We start from the raw sequence: 21,722 nt of genomic DNA, 5'->3' as shown, positions 1-21,722 counted from the left end.
TAACGAGGTATTTAGGATCCATATAATCACAACCTGAGTTGTACTGAGGCAGAATAGTGGGTTTGGCTGCACATGGTTGCGACAGGTGACAGCATTTCCTGTTTGCTGTATATGAGCATCAAAGCAGGAAATTATGTCAGCAGCATTCTGATGAGCCGGCAGTTGGCCATTTTTAGTGCGAAACACAGGGAAGTGAACCGACAACGTGATAAATCGCAATAATAACAATCCTTGCATTTGATATAGCGCTTTTCACATCTTCTAGACATCACAAAGCACTTCACAGAATATACAGTGAATCAACTATATATTTGTGGGCGAAATGCGGCAGCCAATTGCGCACAGCAGTGTCCCATAAACAGTCATGGGTTGAAGTGACCAATTTATTATTGTTTTTTTTCTTGAGGGATTATTATCAGACGTGTGGAGTAAGGAAACTTGCCCAAGGTTTCGACCTGCCGGGAATCAAACCCAGGTCTCTCGCTTGCAAGACGAGTGCTCTAACCACAGAGCTACAGGACGCTACACAAATACAAGTATTATTATTGTCATATCATGATCTGGGTTTACTTTTTCAATCCCATTTAAAGTTTTATACAGCTCGATAAGGACCCCTCTGAGCTTCACACAGCTCTACAAGGTCCTCCCTCTCAAAACTGAAGAGTTCCAGCTTGTCCAATCAATGCTGACCATCTTGATCCCCACAAATCATATTGTCAATTTCCACCGTGTAACACGCACACAGACCTTCACCCTGAAATACACGTTCAAAACTGCAGCAAAGGCTCCCTGCAGCAGGTTTCAGCAAAAATGAGGACAACAGTGATAATGTAAAGGGCCTCATTAACGTAACCTAGACTTGTCATATCCACTGTCAGCTTTCACAACCCACCCACCAGCTGCAGGGCAGTGAGGGTGCAGTGGGCAAAAAATGACGAAAGGAAAAGAAAATGTTTCATTAAAAATCTCGGTGCAAGAGAAACTCTTCTGTTGCATTGACGTCTGCAATTTGCTCATTGTGAGATTGATCAAAACATAACCTCAGCTCAGAACTGACAATTCAAGTTTAAAAATCCAAAGGGCTAAATTCCACCTGGGTCTAGATTTACTGTTTTTACAGCATTTCAGAGACTCCAGAATTCGCCAAATACTTGAATACAGCTCGATTTTGGAGCCGGCTTTCTGTACGTTATTTTGAAGAATGCCAACTGCATGCCAATTGCCTCTTGCCGATCTTTCCAACTCTTCCCTGCACAAGTTGCAGATTATTTGGAACTCTGCAGCTCATATCCTCTCCTACACAAAGCTCCGTGATCCAATCACCTCCATCCTTGCCCAGCTTCGCTGGCTCCTCATCCCCCAGAGGATCAAGTTTAAAATCCTAGTCCTCACCTTTAACGCCCTCCAAGGACTTGCTTTTCCCTACCTCTAAAACACTACCAACCTGTCCGCTGCCTCCGCTTGGCATGTTCCCCATTTGGCCCACTCCACCATCGGAGGTCGGACCTTCATACTTTCAGCCCCACCCTCTGGAACTCCATTCCGGAAACCCCTACACCTTGCCCCCTCCCTTGCCTCCTTCAAGGCCCGTCTCAAAACCTTCCTCTTCGACCGCGCCTTTGGTCATCTTTCTACCCCACCCCCCTTGCCCTCCAATCCCGTTCCCACCCTGCAGTTTGGGTGCAAACCCCTCATTGTCCAGCTCCTTGTGACATCCTCCCGACTATATAAATATAATTTGTTGTTGTTTTAAGAACCGCAGAAACCAGGCTTACCTGGGTCCTTGCATTTGGTTTCAATGTTAAGACTGAATTCAACCATCAAACAAATGCTGGACGCTCCAAACGCAACATAAATAGTGTAAAGCTCGAATTGAGTGAAATGCCTCCCTCCCCCTTTGCTCTCAGTGTTGAGAATCAGCACTTAACCCCATTCTCTTCCCCTATTTTAAGGCGGCCAATCTATCTATCTAGCGGAAGCAGATAGGCCAAATGCCAATACGCCTTTAATAATAATAATAATAATCCTTGCATTTGATATAGCGCTTTTCACGTCGGGAGGACGTCCCAAAGCGCTTCACAGAACACACTGTAAAGTGAATTGACTGTATATTTGTGGGCGAACGCGGCAGCCAATTGCGCACAGCAATGTCCCACAAACAGTCGTAGATTGAAAATGACCAATTTATTATTGTTTTGGGTTTTGGAGGGATTATTATTAGGCGTGTGGAGTAAGGAAACTTGCCCAAGGTTTCGCCCTGCCTGGGATTGAACTCAGGTCTCTCACTTGCAAAGCGAGTGCTCTAACCACTGAGCTTTGGGGGAACGGGGAATCTGGGAGACATGAAGCAGGCCGGTGTGCAATGGTAGCGCTCAGATTTGAGGAGGTCGAAGAGGTAGGGACGAGGCTGTGGAGAGATTTAAAGGCGATTTACCAGAACGTGAGTTCAACGCTAAAAATTATTTTCTTCTCACACAACGACGACATTGCCAGAACTCAGCGCCGGCACACAATAAAAAAGAGAAGGCGTTGACAAATGAACTATTTGCTGACATATAATTGCTACCTTTGTACATTTTCATCACACAGTTGGCCCATGAACGTCCTATTTTTAAGTTCCACACACAAGGCAACAAGCACTCACCCTGAGGAAGAAGGGAAATTTCTTCCCGTAAAATCCAACCCGGAAAAACTCGGGCTCCAAACGCTGTTGATCCATTATTTTATCATAGAACGAGGCTTCCATCATCTAGCCGATGAAGGCACAAATAAAACATGTTGGAAGGCAGAGCAGTTGTAAGACTTTAAACCCACACCCATTGCATGCTCTTCACTGAACAATTTTCAAAATGATTTTCCCGAATTATACTGCAAATTAAAATAGTCATAATTCTTGTACTCGCTACAGTGCTTTTAATGACAGGACCAGTCACTGGGGCAGGGAGTCCTCCCACTCAGCTCCTGTTAATCCTGCAAAGCAAATCCCTATCGGGTAGGGTGATCTTAGCTGGGCTAGCAGCGGGACTGCTTTGTCAGAGGTGCTGTCCTTCGGAATAAGACATTTAACCAAAGTCCCATTATCTGCCTGTTCTAGTGGATGTTAAAGATCTCATGGCGCTATTAAAAGAGAGAAGGGATTTTCTCTCCTGGTGAACTGACCAACAAATGCCTCAGATAAAATTGGTCATTCACTTCACGGCTGTTTGTGGGATGTTACTGTGTGGAAAATGGGCTGCTGCATTCGCCTACAAAATACACGGTCACTATGCATTACAGTAAAATTCTGCGAAGCATTTGGAGACCTCCTCTGACATCAAAGGCAGTGTACAAAACACAAGGATTATTCCTGCCAACAGAGCCACGCTGACATCTAGTAGTATGTGTTGGGGCGTTGGATAATAAAGCAACAATAAGAAACAGCTGACAATTATCCCGATATTCGTAACCAATCAAATGACCAAGCACAAAAGGACAGCGGCGGTGGAGTGGGGGGTGTAGGGTAGAGAAGGGGCGTGTAATGCCCACTGCCTCACCCTCGAACAAACCCACAATATATTACCCTCATCTTGCTTAAGTTGCGATAATCATAGAAGCTCTCGTATTGGTCAGCTAATTCCCGGCAAAGGATTATTCCATTTTCCCAGCACTGAAAAGGAAACACAAACAAAAAAAAATCAAGCCTTGCTTTTACATGTGTTGTTGGGGTTTTTTTGTGGGGGGGGAGGGGTGATGCGAAGGTCCACCTGTGGATCCTGTCTTAACCGCTTAACCCTTTTAATGATAATAATAATCCTTGGATTTGATATAACGTCTTATCATATCGTTGAGACATCTCAAAGCGTGTCACAGAATATATCGTAAAGTTTATTTTGCGCACAGCAGTGTCCCACAAACAGGCGTGGATTGAGAGCTTATTATTAATTTTTTGGGGCAGGATTATCACCCCTGGAAAGCGATCCACCAATCGACTAACAACTGGGTTCCTATTTACTGCTAGGTAAACAGAGGTGTGTGGAGTAAGGAAACTTGCCTAAAGTTTCATCCCGCCCGGGAATCAAACCCAGGTTCTCTTGCATGCAAGTCGAGCACGCTAACCACTACGCTACTGGACTCCACACTTAACAATAGAAGCTGGGCATTCAAGATGGAGTTGAAGAAGGAAAAGACAAGTGAAAGGATAATTAAAGGGGTCGGGTGTGAGACGGATTTTGAATGAGGGGAGAGAGGGAGAAAGTTAGAGGGACTATGGGATGGAGTTTCAGAGAGTGGGGGCAGAAAGGTTAAAAGCTCACCCACTGATGGTGGGTCAGCTCAGGCGGTGGAAGCGAAGTTGGCTGTTGCCCGCCAAGCAAAATTAAAAAAAACTTTTAATTGTTGAATTCAGTCTGCATTTTGAAGCAGGTTTTCTGCAGTTCTTAAAAGAAACTGATAGTAAACTAGTTTTAATAATTTGCCGAATTCTGGACACTAAATGCACAACAACAACAATAACAACCGAATACATTTATATAGCAGCTTTCACGGAAGGATGTCACAAGGCGCACGGCAGTTAAGGGTTTGCACCCGAGCTAGGGGTTGGAATCAAGAGGGTTAGAAAATAAGGGGGCTGGGTGGGATTGTGGCTGAATAATAATAATAATCCTTGCATTTGATATAGCGTTTTTCACATCTTCTAGACATCCCAAAGCGCTTCACAGAATATACTGTAAAGTGAACTGACTGTATATTTGTGGGCGAACGTGGCAGCCAATTGCGCACAGCAGTGTCCCACAAACAGTCATGGATTGAAAATGACCAATTTATTATTGTTTTGTTTTTTTGGAGGATTATTAGGTGTGTGGAGTAAGGAAACTTGCCCAAGGTTTCGCCCTGTCTGGAATTGAACTCAGGTCTCTCACTTGCAAAGCGAGTGCTCTAACCACTGAGCTAGAGGACTCCACGTCAAAGACGTGGAAAGCACGTCAAAGTTCTGGAAAGCACGTTCCAGAAGTCAAAGAGGAAGGTCTTGAAACGGGCTTTGAAGGAGGCAAGGCAGGGAGCGAGGCAGAGGGGCTCTGGGATAGAGTTCCAGAAGATGGGGACAGATAGGCTGAAGGTCCGACTGCCGATGGTGGGGCTTGGCGGGCGGGGAATATAGAGCAGGCCTGTGTCCACTGAACGGATGGAGCAGACAGATTTGTGTGGTGTTAAGAAGTCACAGAGGTAAGGAGGAACAAGACAGTGGAGGGCTTTAAAACTGAGGATGAGGATTTTGAACTCTTTCGTCTGGGGGGGCTGTGGAGCCAGTGGAGCCGGGTGAGGAATGGGGTGATCGGTTCACGGAGCTTGGTACGGGAGAGAAGATCAAATTGCGTTTGAAGACCCCCTCTGTATTAGAAATTAACACCTGAGATTTTAAATCAAAGCTGCAAATTGTCATCTGCATGGAATATTGCAACAGTTTTAAACACAGATGTTTTTGAGTTTGTTAGCATTTCTAATCAACACCAAAAAAAAATGTATAATGTTGGAGGAAAATTAATAGCCAATTCTCTCAACGACAGCAACTTGCATTTATTAGCATTCCTCATACAGGGTAGGATCCCAAGTGTTTGATAGTGGCACTGCACAACTCCGAGCCGGGGGAGATGACTAAAAGCACAGTTGAAGAAGGTTTTCAGGTGCAACCTGAAGGTCAGAAAATTGGGGCAAGGCGAAGGGATTGAGGGAAAAAGTTCCAATTTCAGGGCGTAGTAACTGGAAGTACAGCCACCGAAGGTGGAACGCAGGGCAAGAGGGACAAGCAGGAGGCCGGAGCCAGTTGATCTTTGTGATTTTTTTCAAAAAAAATTAGCAATTTGTAAAATGCAAGGGTTAGGGACATAGGAATTCCTACCGAAAGAAAAACTAAGGTCCATCTAGTTTGCCTTGTACTATCCTAGTAGTTGCATGCTCCAATAATGGAGATGTTGACAACAATTAATTCTGCATGGATTAGTCTAAAACAGAGTGGAAAGCTTTGGGATCCTTAGATGCAAAGTTGCCTGGTTCTTGCAAGGATACTACACTTACTATATGTCGAATTACTCATATACTGTATCCCCAAATATTATATTCTAAAAGAAATCTATCTAATTTGTATTTAAAATACTAATGGCCCCCTCTTCTTCAATATCTATATGCTCCCTCTTGGTGACTTCATCCGCAGCCATGGGGTCAACTTCCACACCCAACTCTTCCTCTCTGCCTCCACCCTTGACTCCAGGACTACTGCTGTCCTGACAGAATGTCTGTCAGACATCAAGTCCTGGATGAGAGCTAACTTTCTTCAGTTGAACGTCAACATGATCGAGGCTCTCCTGATTGTCTCCCATCAGCGCCTCCTCACCTCAGGTGCTGACAGCATCAGCATCCATGGTTGCACACTCCACCTTACTAAGCCAGTCTAGAACCTTGGGGTCTTATTTTCCCCTCAACTATTCTTTCTATCCCACATCTGCGCCATGACCCGCTCTGCCTTCCCCAGCTCTGCAATGTCGCCCAGCTCCGACACTGTCTCACACCGCAGGCTGCTTTCATTACATCAAGGCTCGACTATGCAAACTCATTGCTTGTCAGCCTCCTCAACTCCTCCCTCCACATACTGCAGATCATCCAGAACTCTGCAGCCCGTGTCCTCTCCCGCACTGGGCACCACGTCCCTATCACCCCCATCCTCACCCAACTCCACTGGCTTCCCATCACACAGAGGATACAGTTCAAGATCCTGGTTCTCACCTTCAAAGCCCTCCACGGTCTTGCACCCCCTACTTCTCCAACCTCCTAACCCCCTACCAACCTGCCAGTTCCCTCCTGGGACGTCCTCCTGACGTGAAAGGCGCTATACAAATGTAATCTTGTTGTTGTTGTTTTTGGGACGTCCTCCCGACGTGAAAGGACCTAAACAAAGGTAATTTTGTTGTCGTTGAATGAATTGACACTCTCTGCTTCCACTGTCTCCCTAGGGATTTCTGTGATCTTTCGCCCATCTGCCTACCCACCCCTCAGATTTGTATAGGAAGCATACAAATAAGAATAAGAATAATCCTTGCATTTGGTATAGCTCCTTATGTCTTTGAGACGTCTCAAAGCGCTTCACAGAATATACTGTATATTTTGTGAGCGAAACCTGGCAGCCAATTGCACGCAGCAGTGTCCACAAACAGTCGTGGATTGAGTGGCCAAACTATTTTTTTAAAAAGATTATTATTACCACCGGAAAAGAGATCCGCCAATCGACTAACAATCGGGTTCCTACTTACTGCTAGTAAACAGAGGCGTGTGAAGTAAGGAAACTTGCCCATCGTTCCACCTTGCCTGGGAATCAAACCCAGGTTACTTGCGAGGCAAGTGCTCTAACCACTAAGCTACAAGACTCTACATATGCCAGGTTTGAGAAGATTCAGCGAGGAAACAAAAGGAACCCAGTGTGAAAATCAGGCAGGAGAGTAGTGGGGAGAGGAGAGGAGGTATCCTAGCTACCGATATGTTCTCATACTCTGACACCTGCCCACACAGCACAAACCCACACAGAGGTTGGAATAAAACACATTGCAAAACGCATAAATTTAAAGGTCCATGCATGAAGACTGCCTGCCTGCCCCATTTCTCCTGCACAGTGCATTTCTGTAAGTGACGTGGGATTTAACCAAACAGCCAGACATCTAAGGAGATAAAAGGAGTCCTGTAGCATAGTGGTTAGTTCACTTGCCTTGACAGGACCCAGGTTTGATTCCTGGATGGGGAGAAACCTAAGGCAAGTTTGAATCAACAGATCTCTATCCCGGGGTAATAATTTCCCCCCACCGCACCAAAAAAAATTTGGTCACTCAATTCACGACTGTTTGTGAGACATTGCTGTGTGCAATTGGCTGTTACATTCCACCCACAAATACAGTCAATCCACTTTACAATATATTTTGTGAAGCACTTTGGGCCATCTCAACGAAGTGATGAGGCGCTGTATCAAATGCAAGGATCATTTAATAAACTGTGAAGTGAACAACAGTGTGGAAGGGAAGGGAAGAGGAGGAAGCAACATTTACATTGACTTTTGCACTAACTTGACCTCAGCTCCCGGCTCAGCTGGGAGAAAGGGGAAATGAGGTGCTCAGGGTTGGGAGGGCTGAAATCATTGAAGTAAAAGAAAGGATTGAATACTTTTGAGCGGTTTGCAAAAGGCAACAGCAGCAATGACAATATTACATTTATTCAGCATCTTTCATGTCGGAAGGACGTGCCAAGGCTCTGAATGATGAAGAACTGTGGGTTGGGATCAGAGAGGGATGGAGAGCAAGGTGGGTGGGTGTGGGAGGCTGGCCGAAGGCACGGGCTAAGAGGAAGGTTTTGAGACGGGCCTTGAAGGAGGCCGTGGGGGGGAGGGGTCAAGTTGAAGGGTTGTGGGATGACGTTCCAAAGCGTGAGGACAGAAAGGCTGATTGTGGAGCAGGCAGGGCAGGGGACGTGGATCAGGCCAGTGCCCGCCGAGGGGAGGGAGCAGACAGGTTGCTGAGGTTTAGGAGGTCACAGAGGTAAGGCGGAGCAAGACTGTGGAGAGCTTTAATGGTGAGGACAAGGATAAGAACTGCCCAATTCTTTCGAAACTCACATTCCCTAGCCAATGGAAAAGGCAGGGTGGGGGATGTGGAGCTATTATAAAATGTTATTGTTTTGAGTGAACAGTGATTGCTTGGGTCTCAAATGGAAGTGAAAGCGAGGCGTTAATAGCTATAAGCCTATTTAATGTCACAAATGGGAATGGGATCTTGCAATATTTTACGCTGTGGTTATATTAAAATCAAAGTGAGGTTGCAGAATGTTTAGTTTCACATGCTTATTATTTCACACAGAAGTCGACATTATATCAGTGTAATAAATTATTCCTGAAATATTTGATTAACTGTTGCAGGGCTTTTTAAAATGCATCAACAGAGCACTATAAAATATATGACTCTGGAAAACACAGCATTGTGTATAAATTGCCCCTCTGGATTTTTGAAGCTTATTAATCAACCTCGTGGCATTTACAACTAATCTGGTTGATACTTTATTTTGTCTAAAATTTATCATACAGCTGGGCAAACGGACGTCCCGACTGCAAACTGTTGAACTTACTTTGCCCTTGTCAAAGTTCTGGATGATGGTGAGATGCAGGGTCTCCTTACGCTGCCATTCAGTCTGCATCGGATAATGAAGGAAATCTCTCAGTGGTCTCTCCGACCACTCCAGGAGCTCGTCATACAATAACAGAGTGTACGCAGCTTCTGCATTACAGAACAAGAGTCAAAACAAATGTCAATTTTATTTTTTGGTCAGCCAAATGTCTGACACATGCGGAAACCCATCACCATATTTCCAAACCAAATGGAGAATTCCATTCATCTGACCTACACATGGAACTTCCAGAGATAGATTGTTGGAATGGGATGCACACTCTATTCCTGGAAGGACCATCTTGCTTACCTAATTCCAGAGAGTATGAGACACAGGTTGGCAAGAAACAAGGGTTGGGACCCCAGAATGTGCATTGGGGTACTGCTGGAAACCGCATAGCTTGACACTGAGAGCATTATCTGGCAAGCTATTCCACTGTTTGTCCAGCTAGGACCATCCTGCCTTTTAGGGCTTTAGCTGCAGGGTTAAGAAGAGCTGAGTGGAAAGATTCCCTGTCCCCAGTGACTGGTCTGCCTTTCAAAATTCTGCCAATGAGCTAGGACCCACTTGGCTCAAGAACCGGACAAGTAACCGCCACAGAGGGCTGACTCGATTTGGATATTCCGTTGGCAGACATGTCACCTTGGAGCCAGATCAGCTCCAAGGAGACCCCGCTTATCTTCCCTTCCAGGGGATGCTGTTGGGGGGGGGGGGGGCGGGGTAACAAAATAGATCCAAGAAATCTGCAGAATTACAATTTACAGCTAAATGTCTGTTACTCATATCTGAACAGTGAACGGTTCAGCGGAGTGGAACCCTGCAATTTGCTGAGATGTGTGACTTTTGCTGAACTTGTACAGAGGTTTCTTCCAAATTGTCACCAATAAGCACACACAACACGTTCAAAACTCCGTGAGAAGATTTCCGAGCTTTTCCAAGTGCGGCTATAGCAAGTGACTCCACATGACAGCTCACCTCCGCAACACACAATGGGAATCATTTTTTTTAAATCACCAAAGGTAGGTTACTGTCTGTGGGATTCTCATTGCAAGTGTATGGGTCATTGGCAGGTTCTGGAGCAGCATTGCCTCTGCTTCTCTCTGACATCTTCCTCCTCTCACATTCCCCTCTCCTCTCTCTCTCAAACCCTTATTTATTAGGCTGGGGCTCTGTCTAACCTAATAAATCAGACTATGAGTGATATCCCCCCTCTCCTTCCAGGGTGCTGTCTCCTCTAGCCCCCTCTATGCCATAGCAGCAACCCCGACGGTCCCATCGCCCACTCTCTCCAGCAGACCCTCCCGCCTCCAGGAGGCAAACCCCCTCCTTCATACACATTCACACCCTTCCCAACTCTCCTCCCCCCTCAAACCCCATGGCCATTTTCCCCCCACAATCTGCAATCTCCCCAAAACCCCTCCTCCCTCAGCCTCTGCCCCCTTCTCCCATCAGCCCCCCAAGCCGCATCGGCCTCCAATACATCTGCTCCCTCTTAAACAAAGCTCTTGCCATCCACGACCTCATCCTGGATGAGTATAACATCCTAGTGCACACAGAAACCTGGCTGTCCCCCGATGACCCAGCCCCTCATCGAAGCTTCCCCCCCGGCTACACTTTCCACCCGCCCTAATCCTCATCCCCATCAAACACCCTCAATCCTAACATCAAATCCAGTGCGAGGAGGTCTTGGATTTCTTTAGCTCCAATATAGATAACATCCGCCTGTCCATCTCCTTCTCATGCCCCATGTCCCCCAACACTTCCCCCCCACCTCATTCCTTCTCCATCACTCACTCCTCCTCCCATGGCTCCTCCCATGGGCCCAAACCTACACTCCTTTGCCCCCATCTCTCCTTCCTCCCTCTCATCCTCCATCACCCAGATGAAACCGACCACCTGCTTCCTCAAACCGCTCCTCACCCAGCTCTTCAACTTCCCCTCCTCTGCCCATTGCTGGCAGACACCATAAATCAGTCCCTCTCCTCAGGCTCAGTCCCACTCCCCCTCAAGATAGCTGTCATCACTCCCCTCATTAAACAAAATACTCTTGACCCTTTCAAGCTCGCGAACGACCATCCCATTTCAAACCTGCCCTTCCTGGCCGAGGCCCTGGAACGAGTTTTTGCAAACCAACTTCGCTCACACCTCACTGCCAACTCCTGACTCAAATCCCTCCAGTCTGGTTTCCACGCAGCCCACAGCACAGAGACAGCACTCGTCAAAGTAACAAATGACATCCTCTTTGTCTGTGACCAGGGCTCCCTCTGCCTCCTCATCCTCTTGAACCTCTCGCTGCATTCAACACAGACGAGCACGCCATCCTCCTCCACCGTTACTCCTCCCTCATCCATCTTTGTGGGACCACACCCACATGGTTCGAATCCTACTTAACAAACTACCAGTCACCTGTGGGGAACCCCAAGGCTCCATCCTAGGCCCCTTCTTTTCCTCATCTACATGCTCCGTCTCGGCGATGTCATCCATAGACATGGGGTCAACTTCCAAATGTATGCAGATGACACCGAAATCTACTTCTCCTCCTCCAGCTATGACTCACAGTCCTTAGATGTCCTGTCAGCTTGTTTGATGGACATCAAGGCCTGGATGAGCACAAACTTCCTGCAGCTCTCCCTCAGACTCTCCAAACCCGTGCCCAACTTAGGCGTCAGGTTCAATCCCGGGCTCTCCTTTCTACCCAACATCCGTTCCCTGACCAGGAAGGCTTTTTTACACCACTCTCACATTTCCTGCCTCCGTCCATACCTTATAACTGATGTAACTGAAACCCTCGTCCATGCCTTCATCATTTCCCGGCTGGACTATTCCAATGCCCTCCTCGCTGGTCTCCCCAGCTCCACCATATACCAAATCCAATTAATTCAAAACTCCGCCGCCCAAATACTCACCCGCACAAAAGTCCGCACCCCATTCACACCAATCCTAGCCAGGCTCCACTGGCTCCCAATCACCGAACGGATCGATTTCAAGATCCTCTCACTCATTTTCAAATCCCTTCATGTCCTTGCACCTCCCTATCTATCCGACCTGCTTACCTATTCCACTACCCAATGCCTCCACTCAGCAGGCTCCGGCCTCCTGTTTGTCCCTTGTACCCTCTGTTCCACCATCAGTGGCCGGGCCTTCAACCACTACGCCCCGAAACTCTGAAACTCTCTCCCTCAATCCCTTTGCCCACTCCCACTCAAAATCCTCCTCCTCTACCGGCCCCCTAAAACCTCTCCCACCTTCATCTCCGATATTTCGACACTTCTTACATCTCTCTGCCTCTGCTCTGATCGCCTCATCATCCTGGGCGACTTCAACCTGCAGTTCACCCCCTCCTGCTCCATCTCCTCGGACTTCTCTTCCCTGCTCTCCTCGCTCAACCTCTCCCTCCACATCAACTCCCCCACTCACAGTCACGGCCACCCACTCGACTTGGTGATCACCCGGGGCCTCAGTGTCTCGGATGTCACTATCACCGACAAGGCCTCCACGCCCCTCCCCACCTCCACCAGACCCACCACCATCTTCTACCGCCCCTGGAAGAAGTTACCCCCACAATCCCTAACCGCTGCCTTGGAGTCCTCTGAACTCCTCTCCCTCTGGCCTTCAACCCTCACTGACCCCTCTTCTCCTCTCACCCTCCTCCACAATACCCTCTCCTCCACACTCGACACTCTTGCCCCCATCACCTCCCGTACTGTCTCCTACTCTCGCTCCTCCCCCTGGTTCACCACCCACCTCCGCTCACTGAAGAGCCAGGTGCGGGCCGCTGAACGCACCTGCCTCAAATCTGGCCTAACGGTCCACCGACAAATCTGGCTGGACCTCCTCAAAATCTACCGCTCCACTCTAGCCTCGGCCAAGTCGTCCTTCTACTCCAGGATAATCCTGGAGGCGAAGAACAACCCCAGGCTACTGTTTTCTACCACATCCCGACTCCTCCGTCCCCCCCGCCACCCTGCGCAGGTCATCTCCTCCAACCTTCACTGTGAGGAGATGCTGGATTTCCTTGAATCCAAAATCAAGGGAATCCGCTCTGCGGTCACTTCCCCTCCAACCTCCACCCACCCACTCCCACACTCTGACTTCTACCCATCCTCCCCTACACACTTTCGTACCCGTTTCCCCATCCTCTGTCACCAAACTCATCCTATCCCTGAAACCCACCACCTGCTCCCTTGACCCCATCCCCACTCCACTCCTTATCTCCCAGCTCCACCTCCTTGCCCCACATATCACAGACATCGTCAACCTGTCCCTCTCCTCTGGCTCTGTTCCCATTCCCTTAAAAACTGCCACCATCACTCCCACCTTGAAAAAACCCTCCCTTGATGCGTCGCAGCTATCAAGCTACCGGCCCATCTCCAACCTCCCCTTCCTGTCCAAGGTCCTTGAAAGAGTTGTCGCCTCCCAGCTGCGCTCTTTCCTCTCCACCCATGCACTATTCGAACCCTTCAGTTGGGTTTCCGTGCTGCCCATAGCACAGAAACTGCCCTGGTCAAGGTCACCAATGACATCCTGACCATCTGCGACCAGGGCTCCTTCTGCCTCCTCGACCTATCGGCAGCATTCGATACGGTCGACCACGCTATCCTCTTCCACCGCTTGTCCTCCCACCTCAACCTTCAAGGCCCTGTCCTTGAGTGGTTTAGGTCGTACCTCTCCCACCGTCTTCACTTTGTTTCCACGAACGGCTTTTCCTCCAGCCCCTGCACTGTCTCGTGCGGTGTCCCTCAGGGCTCTGTCCTCGGTCCCCTCCTCTTCACCCTCTATATGCTCCCCCTCGGTGACATCATCCGCAGACATGGGGTTAACTTCCACATGTATGCGGATGACACCCAACTCTACCTTTCCTCCTCTACCCTCAACTCCACGACCACCGATGTCCTGACAGCTGCCTGTCCGACATCGAGTCCTGGACGAGAGACAACTTTCTTCAGCTCAACGTGCGTAAAACTGAGGCCCTCCTGATTGGCTCACGTCAGCGCCTCCGCACCTCAGGCGCTGACAGCATCAGCATCCAAGGCTGCACTCTCCACCTCTCAAAGCCGATCAGGAACCTCGGTGTTCTGTTCGACCCTGAGCTGTCCTTTCTCCCTCATATCCGCACCACAACTGGCACCACCTTCCATCACCTCCGGAACATCGCCAGACTACGGCACTACCTCACCCCTCACGCTGCTGAAACTCTGGTCCACGCCTTTATCACCTCAAGGCTGGACTATGGGAACTCTCTCCTCGCCGGCCTTCCCGGCACCTCCCTCCACAAGCTGCAGGTCATTCAGAACTCTGCAGCTCGTGTACTGTCCCGCACCAGGCTTCGGGACCACATCACTCCCACCCTCGCTCGCCTCCACTGGCTCCCCATCCCCCAGAGGATCGAATTCAAGATCCTCACCTACAAGGCCATTCACGGCCTTGCTCCCTCCTACCTCTCTGACCTACTATCCCCCTACTTACCTGCCCGTACCCTCCGTTCCTCTGGCTCCGGTCTGCTCCACATCCCCCGCCCCAACCGCCCTACCATCGGTGGCCGGGCCTTCAGCCTCTCAGCCCCTAGGCTCTGGAACTCTATCCCCCAGTGCCTTCGCCGCCTCCTCCCTTTCCTCCTTCAAGGCCGGTCTCAAGACTCTTCTCTTTGACCGTGCCTTCAGCTCCCCTCTCGACTCTGTACCCCCTCCTCGCTCCCTCCCTTCCCCCTGACCATTTCCCCCCTGCTCAGGTCCTGACCCAACTGTACAGCGCCTTGGGACGTTCTCCCGACGTGAAAGGCGCTCTATAAATGGAATCTTGTTGTTGTTGTTGTTGTTGTTGCCTTGCCCCCTCCCTCCCCACCTTCAAATCCCGCCTAAAGGCCTTCGTTTTTGATCGTACTTATGGCCAACCACCCCCTCCCTCTTCCCATGGCTTGTTGTCAGACTCCGCCACTGTGAAGTGCTCTGGGATGCTACCCCACATGAAAAGCGCTAGATAAATGGAAGTTGTTGTTGTTGCTTGTCTAATGCAGCATCAACAATACAATTTGTCCTGCCATAAAACAGGACATCCTTTTGATATCAATGACAAACTATGAAATTATAGCTGGCTAGACTCCAGGGGTTACCCAACTCAGGTCATCCAGTGACACTCTGGGGTCACCCAAATCTTGGCTCTTACCAACCTGCACCTAATATTTTCCAGAATTTGGTTAAGCAAGGTGTGTACCCCCAGGGAGAGAGTGTGTATTCCATTCCAACAATCTATCTCTGGAAGTTGTATGTGTAAGTGGGATTCTCAGTTTGGTTTGGATATTGTTAAGTATGGGGATGGATGTCTGCTTGTGTCATTTTGTGTTAAACTACCAGATTGATCAAAAACAAAATAGCCCCATTCCTGTCTTCAGTGACACAGTCCCAGTTTTCTTCACATAAAGGGAAGGGCTCTATGATTTAAACTGTGAGGAGAACTGCCTAAAAATAACGCAAGTGCAATTGGAGTGACAAGTGCACACCCAAACACGCAGGCACACACACCTCAACACAGCCAAACACACACATAAGCACAAGCAAACAACATGGAACATAAACCTTGTGAATACAGAAACAAACAAGAAATGCATGCATACACATACACAGATGCATTCAGGCACACACAAACATGAACACATTCAAACACATACATATAAGTGCATGCATATGCATCAACACTTTGCATTTATATAGCGCCCTTTGCACGGGTAGCGAAAGGGCGGGGGAAAACACAAACACACAAATAAGAATGCATTCATACATATGCATGCACACACATACACAACCCATTCCATTCAACCCTGGACCTCAATTGGTTCCATTCTTCACCAAGTGTGGCTAAAAACATGCTTTAAAAGATTCAACAAGTGGTGAGCGTATAGCTAACCTGGCGACCTGGACACTGGGTGGGTGGGTGAGACCTTGACATACCTGTAAAGTTCTGGGCCTTCAAATGTAAGTCATACAGCTTGTGGATGTAACGGATGTACATTTCTTCTTTATTTATTTCGGTTTTATAAAAATTCTGAAAATGAACAAGAAAGGGTTAAAAATGGAAAAGGAAGCATATGTAAGTGTCAACTTTCTCACTTTGCTGATGGGACCACAAATTCTAAGCTCCTGACTGAAACAATATCCCCTCCCAGCCCCCAATTGAAGATAATCTTCATTGTGATTGTTTTCTGTACCTTTTCTAATAGAAACATGGGATTTACTGTCCATTTTGTAAGCTAAGTGCAGCAGTCAACTTGCACAGAGCAGTGTCCCACAAACAGCCAATTGACCAATTTTTTCATATTGGATCGTTGGCTAGTAGGCAAGGATCCCATTATTGGAAAAGAGAAGGGAGTCTCTCCCGGTGAACCAAACAGCTTCCACTTATTCCTGTTTCCCTGTGTTCTGAAAGATCCTTGAGGAGAGTTACTTTGATTCAAAAGCCAAAGAAAAAAACGCTGAAGGTAACCTGGCCAAAGAACAGCAGCGCAGTAGAATGCCCAGTCTCAAAATCACAACTTAATGAATCAATAAGAGACCAACGATATCCACATATATTGTGGGTGGGAGAGAGACAGAAAGAGAGAGACAGAGCACGAGAGAGTATGCATGTGTGTTTTTATGCTGTTCAAGGTGAGGGACATGTGATACAGAATGGATATTGATTCCATTTTTAGCACCATGATGTACTCCCAGGTCAACCTATAACAAGGGCTGAATCTGGAGAAAGGCCATATCCACTTGGCTCCCCCCAAAAATGGACGTCCCTCTTTCCACCTTCCACCCACCCACACTCTGTGTTACACACACCTTTCCTGCATCAGTGTGTCAGCTTGGCTAGTGTTAGCACTCTCGCCTCGGAGTCAGAAGGTTGTGGGTTTAAGCCCCACATTGGGAACTATTAATAATAATAATAATCCCTGCATCTGATATAGCGCCTTATCACATCATTGAGAAGCTGCCGTCTCTCTCTCAATATATCTCTAATGGTGTATAGTCTAAGATGACACTCCAATGCAGCGCTGGGGTTGTGCTGCATTATCAGAGACGCTGTCCTATGGATGAGACATTAAACCAAGGATCCATTTGTTTATTTTAGTGTTTTAAAATTCCAGGAACTATTTGAAAAGAGAAGAGAGTTTCTCTCTTCTGGTGTCCTGGCCAACAATCCCCCCAAAAAGTTGGTCACACACTCCATGACTGTTTGTGGGACACTGCTGTGCGCAACTGGTTTCTGCATTTGGCCCACAAAATACACAGTCACTCCAATTTACAGTATATCCTGTAAAGCACTTTGCATCATCTCAATGATGTGATAAGGTACCATATCAAATGCAAGGACAATTATTATTATTATTAATACAATGGGGAGAATGAAACAAATTGAAGGTTCCTTTTTTGCAGGATGATAGTTTTCTGGTATTTTTTTGCTTCACTGTTTGGATCATCACCTCAGCCCACCCACAGGCAAGAGAGTCTCAAGTCTCTGATAGTGGAGTCCTGTAGCTCAGTGGTTAGAGCACTCGCTTTGCAAGTGAGAGACCTGAGTTCAATTCCAGGCAGGGCGAAACCTTGGGCAAGTTTCCTTACTCCACACGCCTAATAATAATCCCTCAAAAAAACCAAAAACAATAATTAAAAATTGGTCATTTTCAATCTACGACTGTTTGTGGGACATTGCTGTGCGCAATTGGCTGCCGCGTTCGCCCACAAATATAGAGTCAATTCACTTTACAGTGTGTTCTGTGAAGCGCTTTGGGACGTCCTCCCGACGTGAAAAGCGCTATATCAAATGCAAGGATTATTAAGGATTATTATAACTCTACCCATGAACTAACCCCTGGGAAGCTGCCATTTCTCTCCCAATGTGTCTCTATTGGGGTTTATCCACAGTGACGGGGGAGAGATTGGGAGTGCGATGCTTTGAGGGGAGAGGAAGAAAATCGCTGGTATCTGGGTGGATGGACAGTCTGGTCGCCAAATAATAATAATCCTTGCAGTTGATAAAGCACCTTATAACATCGTTGAAACCTCTCAAAGTGCTTCACAGAGTATATTGCAAAGTTGATTGACTGTGTTTCTTGTGGGCGAAACGCGGTAGCCAATTGCACACAGCAGTGTTCCTCTAACATTCGTGGATTGAGTGACCCAGTTTTATTTTAAGGATTATAACCCTCAGAAAGCGTTCCACTAATCAATTTACTACTAGATAAACAGAAGAGTGTGGAGTAAGGAAACTTGCCTAATATTTTGTGCAGCTCGGGATTCGAATCCAGGTCCTCTCGTTTGCGAGGTGAGCGCGCTAACCACTGCACTATGGGATTCTGATGAACCGCGAACACACTTAATGACGTACCCTGTTTTTCTGTGGACTGAGTTGGTAAAGGAAAGAGATACTGACCAGCAGGCTGACTGTGCAGCCAATCTTTTTGCCATCAACCTCCGCCACTTTCATACAATCTCTGCGAATGGTACACAAAAAAACACAATGATTGCAAGGGTGATTTTCTTTCCCCACAAACAGCCCAGTACCCCCACCCCACCCCACCCACATTCACTTTTCCAATCTTGCAGCTCTCACCGCATGAAAAGGACACTTAGCTGTCTAGAGGGGAAAAATCTATTTTGCATAACAACAGGACAATTCTCAAAGCAACGGAAAGAAGCACAGAAAGAAAACACAACTGAAGCTTTAGGGTTTTTTTGCTGTGGGGGGAGGAAGGAGAAAGAGAAATGGGTGAGGAGGAAATTAAACAAAAAATATTTAGAATACAGGGGTTATTGTCCTAAAATGCGGGTGATTGCAAGCCGGTGTTGTTTAAACTGTTCAAAAAGGCACCAATCTTATTCTCTGCACATTACCAACAGAAAATAATTCACCGAAGACTGCGACATGCTTCAGTTTAAAAATAAAACACACACACAGCAGTGTGTGCGCAAACAAAATTCAACAATAGCACACATAGAGAGAGAGACACCTACAGAGAGACTGAAAGAAAGAGAAAATACAAGGCTCGCTTCTGTGATTTTACCTATAATCCAACAACCTCTCCATCAGGCGAGTCACAGTAGCCACCAGAGAAATGCCACTTTCTCGCCACGTTTCCCTCTCGATTTTCTTCAGCAAGCTGCAGATTGAAAAGGACAAAATTGTCAGGGCTTCTTTTTTGCCCTCGACCAGCTGGCTGGCACAGCACAGCCCAGCCCAGTTTAGTTAGCCCACAGAGCCACCGACTGAGCCATGATGATTCACTGGCTCAAGTCCTCCACAGACAGTTCGAAAAATACATCGAGGATAATGATTACTTAAGTGACAGACTGTAAGTTTTAACATGCACCAGGTTTATCTACAACACATGCTAAAATGTAATAATCCCTGGAATGTCTTACCTGGGATAAGGCCCAAAAAGTGGTATTCTAGATCCAGGAAGCATTGGCAAAACAAATGAATTTTTAGAATATCCATGAAAGAATGAACACAGGCAGGCTCTCTTTTCGGCAGCACTCTGCGTCAAAAGTGCGTTGTCATGGCTACAACCTTCTATGCTTATTTTGTCATTTTAACAGGGCCTTTTTTTTAATATGGATATATATAAATAAAAAAAAGTAAAATTAGCATAATTGCTGAGGGAGAAGCGAATGTGGAGCAGGGATGAACCAATTCCACACGCACAGTCAGGTTGTTATTTCACCTCGACACTTTGCTCAACACCAGAGGATTCGCTGTGTCTGATGCCAGGGCAGTGGAGAGCCAAGTACCGACCACCTTCGATGACTACAAGGCAGTATGCTGATATTATCCCACAACCCAAGTGGATCAGCAATGGCAGCAATGGTGCTGACAGTCCAATATGATTTTCTTACACTCCTCGTCTTTCCCCCTCCTCCCCTCGTTCTGTTATTTTGCACAATTACTTTTCACGTCAAGTCTTCTCCCACGAAGATGGGATTTGCTGTTCTCTCTCTCCTCTCCCCCCTCACACAGACACACAATGAACTCTACCAAACTGCAGCAAACCATCATTTTGGCGTCTAACGTGTGGTACTTGCTGTCAAATGACTTGCCAAGTGCAATTACAATGACAAAAGCAACCAGGCACCCCTCCGCGGGCTGAAACATCAACCTCAGGACTGCTCTTTGCTCCCGATCTTAACACTTGAGAGCAACCAAGTGGAAATGCACAATAATTTATGATGGAAAGAAAGAACTTCACCCACAAATCAGTGATCCAAATCCACTTCATGGTGAAGCACTTTTGACATGTCTTCCCAATGTGAAGGACATTATACCAAAAGGATTATTATTTGTTGTAGTAGTATCATTAACTTGTATTTTTACAATGCATCACCACATCGAAACGTGCCAAAGGGCTTCACAGATTCAGGCAGAGTTGTAGGCAAATACAGGAAGAATTTCAAACACAGCAATATCCCTCAAACAACCATGGAGTGAGTGACCATTTTATTTTGAGGGGTTGTTGCCCAGGACACAGGGAGAGAGAAACTCCCTTCGCTTTTCAAATAATGCCATGGGATCTTTAACATCCACCTGAACAGGCCGATGGGACCTCGGTTTAGTGTTTCATCTTAACGACAGTACCTCCAATAATAATAATAATAATCCTTGCATTTGATACCGTGCCTTATCTTGCTGTTGAGACATCTCAATATGCTTTCACAGGATATACCTTCAAGGCCTTCCACGGTCTTGCTCTCCCTACTTCTCCGATCTCGGACCCCATATCAGCCTGTCCATTCCCTCCGCTCGGCGGACACCGTCCTGCTTCAGGTCCCCCGCATTTCCCGCCCAACCATTGGTGGCCGGGAATTCAGCATCCCTGCCCCCACAGTCTCGAACACTATCCTGCAATCCCTCTGCCTCACCCCCTCTCTTGCGTCCTTCAAGTCCCATCTGAAGACCTTCTTCTTTGATCGTACCCTTGGCCACCCTCCCACCCCGACCCCCCAGCCCTTTGCTCTCTTCCCCTTCTGTCCACAACACCCAGCTCGGGTGCAAAACCCTGAGTGTCCAGCACCTTGGGACGTCTTTCCAACGTGAAGGGCACTATAAATTGTTGTTATTGTATAATGTAAAGTGAATTGACTGTTTATGTTGTGGGCAAAATGCAAAACATTTTGTGGCTGAAACGCGAAACAGTTGCACACAGCAGTGTCCCACAAACAACCATGGAGTGAGTGACCAATTTTATTTTGGAAGATTGTTGGCCAGGACATGGGAGAAACTCCCTTCTCTTTTCAAATAGTGCCATGGGATTGTTAACGTCTACCTGAACAGGCAGATGGGACCTCGGTTTAATGTCTCATTTGTAAGACAGCACATCTGACAATGTACACAACCCCAGCACTGCATTGGAGTGTCAGGTTAGTCGATGTGATTCCAAGTCCCAATTTGGGGCTTCAACCCACAACCTTCTGACTTGAAGGCCAGAGTGTGACTGAATGAGCCAGGCCAACAGCTTGAAATGGAAACAGCTCCTGCCTTGGTGTGCGCGTGCCTGTGCACGTGCATGTGTGCGCGTGTGA

The 21,722-nt window shown here is 47.3% G+C and overlaps 1 protein-coding gene across 1 annotated transcript in view; it reads right to left on the bottom strand.

The window, feature by feature from the left end:
* Window positions 1-21,722, bottom strand: part of LOC103186247 (dedicator of cytokinesis protein 4) — a 224,151-nt gene that overhangs the window by 33,690 nt on the left and 168,739 nt on the right. The window contains exons 33-39 of the mRNA XM_042335438.1: window positions 19,569-19,595; window positions 19,211-19,306; window positions 18,580-18,640; window positions 16,116-16,209; window positions 9,133-9,281; window positions 3,560-3,646; window positions 2,645-2,749 (exon numbers count right to left, since the gene is read on the bottom strand). Of these exons, the coding sequence (XP_042191372.1) occupies window positions 2,645-2,749; window positions 3,560-3,646; window positions 9,133-9,281; window positions 16,116-16,209; window positions 18,580-18,640; window positions 19,211-19,306; window positions 19,569-19,595 (619 nt within the window). The remainder of the gene's footprint in view (window positions 1-2,644; window positions 2,750-3,559; window positions 3,647-9,132; window positions 9,282-16,115; window positions 16,210-18,579; window positions 18,641-19,210; window positions 19,307-19,568; window positions 19,596-21,722) is intronic.

The sequence above is a fragment of the Callorhinchus milii genome, unplaced genomic scaffold (genome assembly GCF_018977255.1).
Source record: "Callorhinchus milii isolate IMCB2004 unplaced genomic scaffold, IMCB_Cmil_1.0 Scaffold5, whole genome shotgun sequence".
In the NCBI taxonomy this organism is placed as follows: domain Eukaryota; kingdom Metazoa; phylum Chordata; class Chondrichthyes; order Chimaeriformes; family Callorhinchidae; genus Callorhinchus; species Callorhinchus milii.
This window is presented reverse-complemented; position numbering and strand designations above follow the sequence as displayed.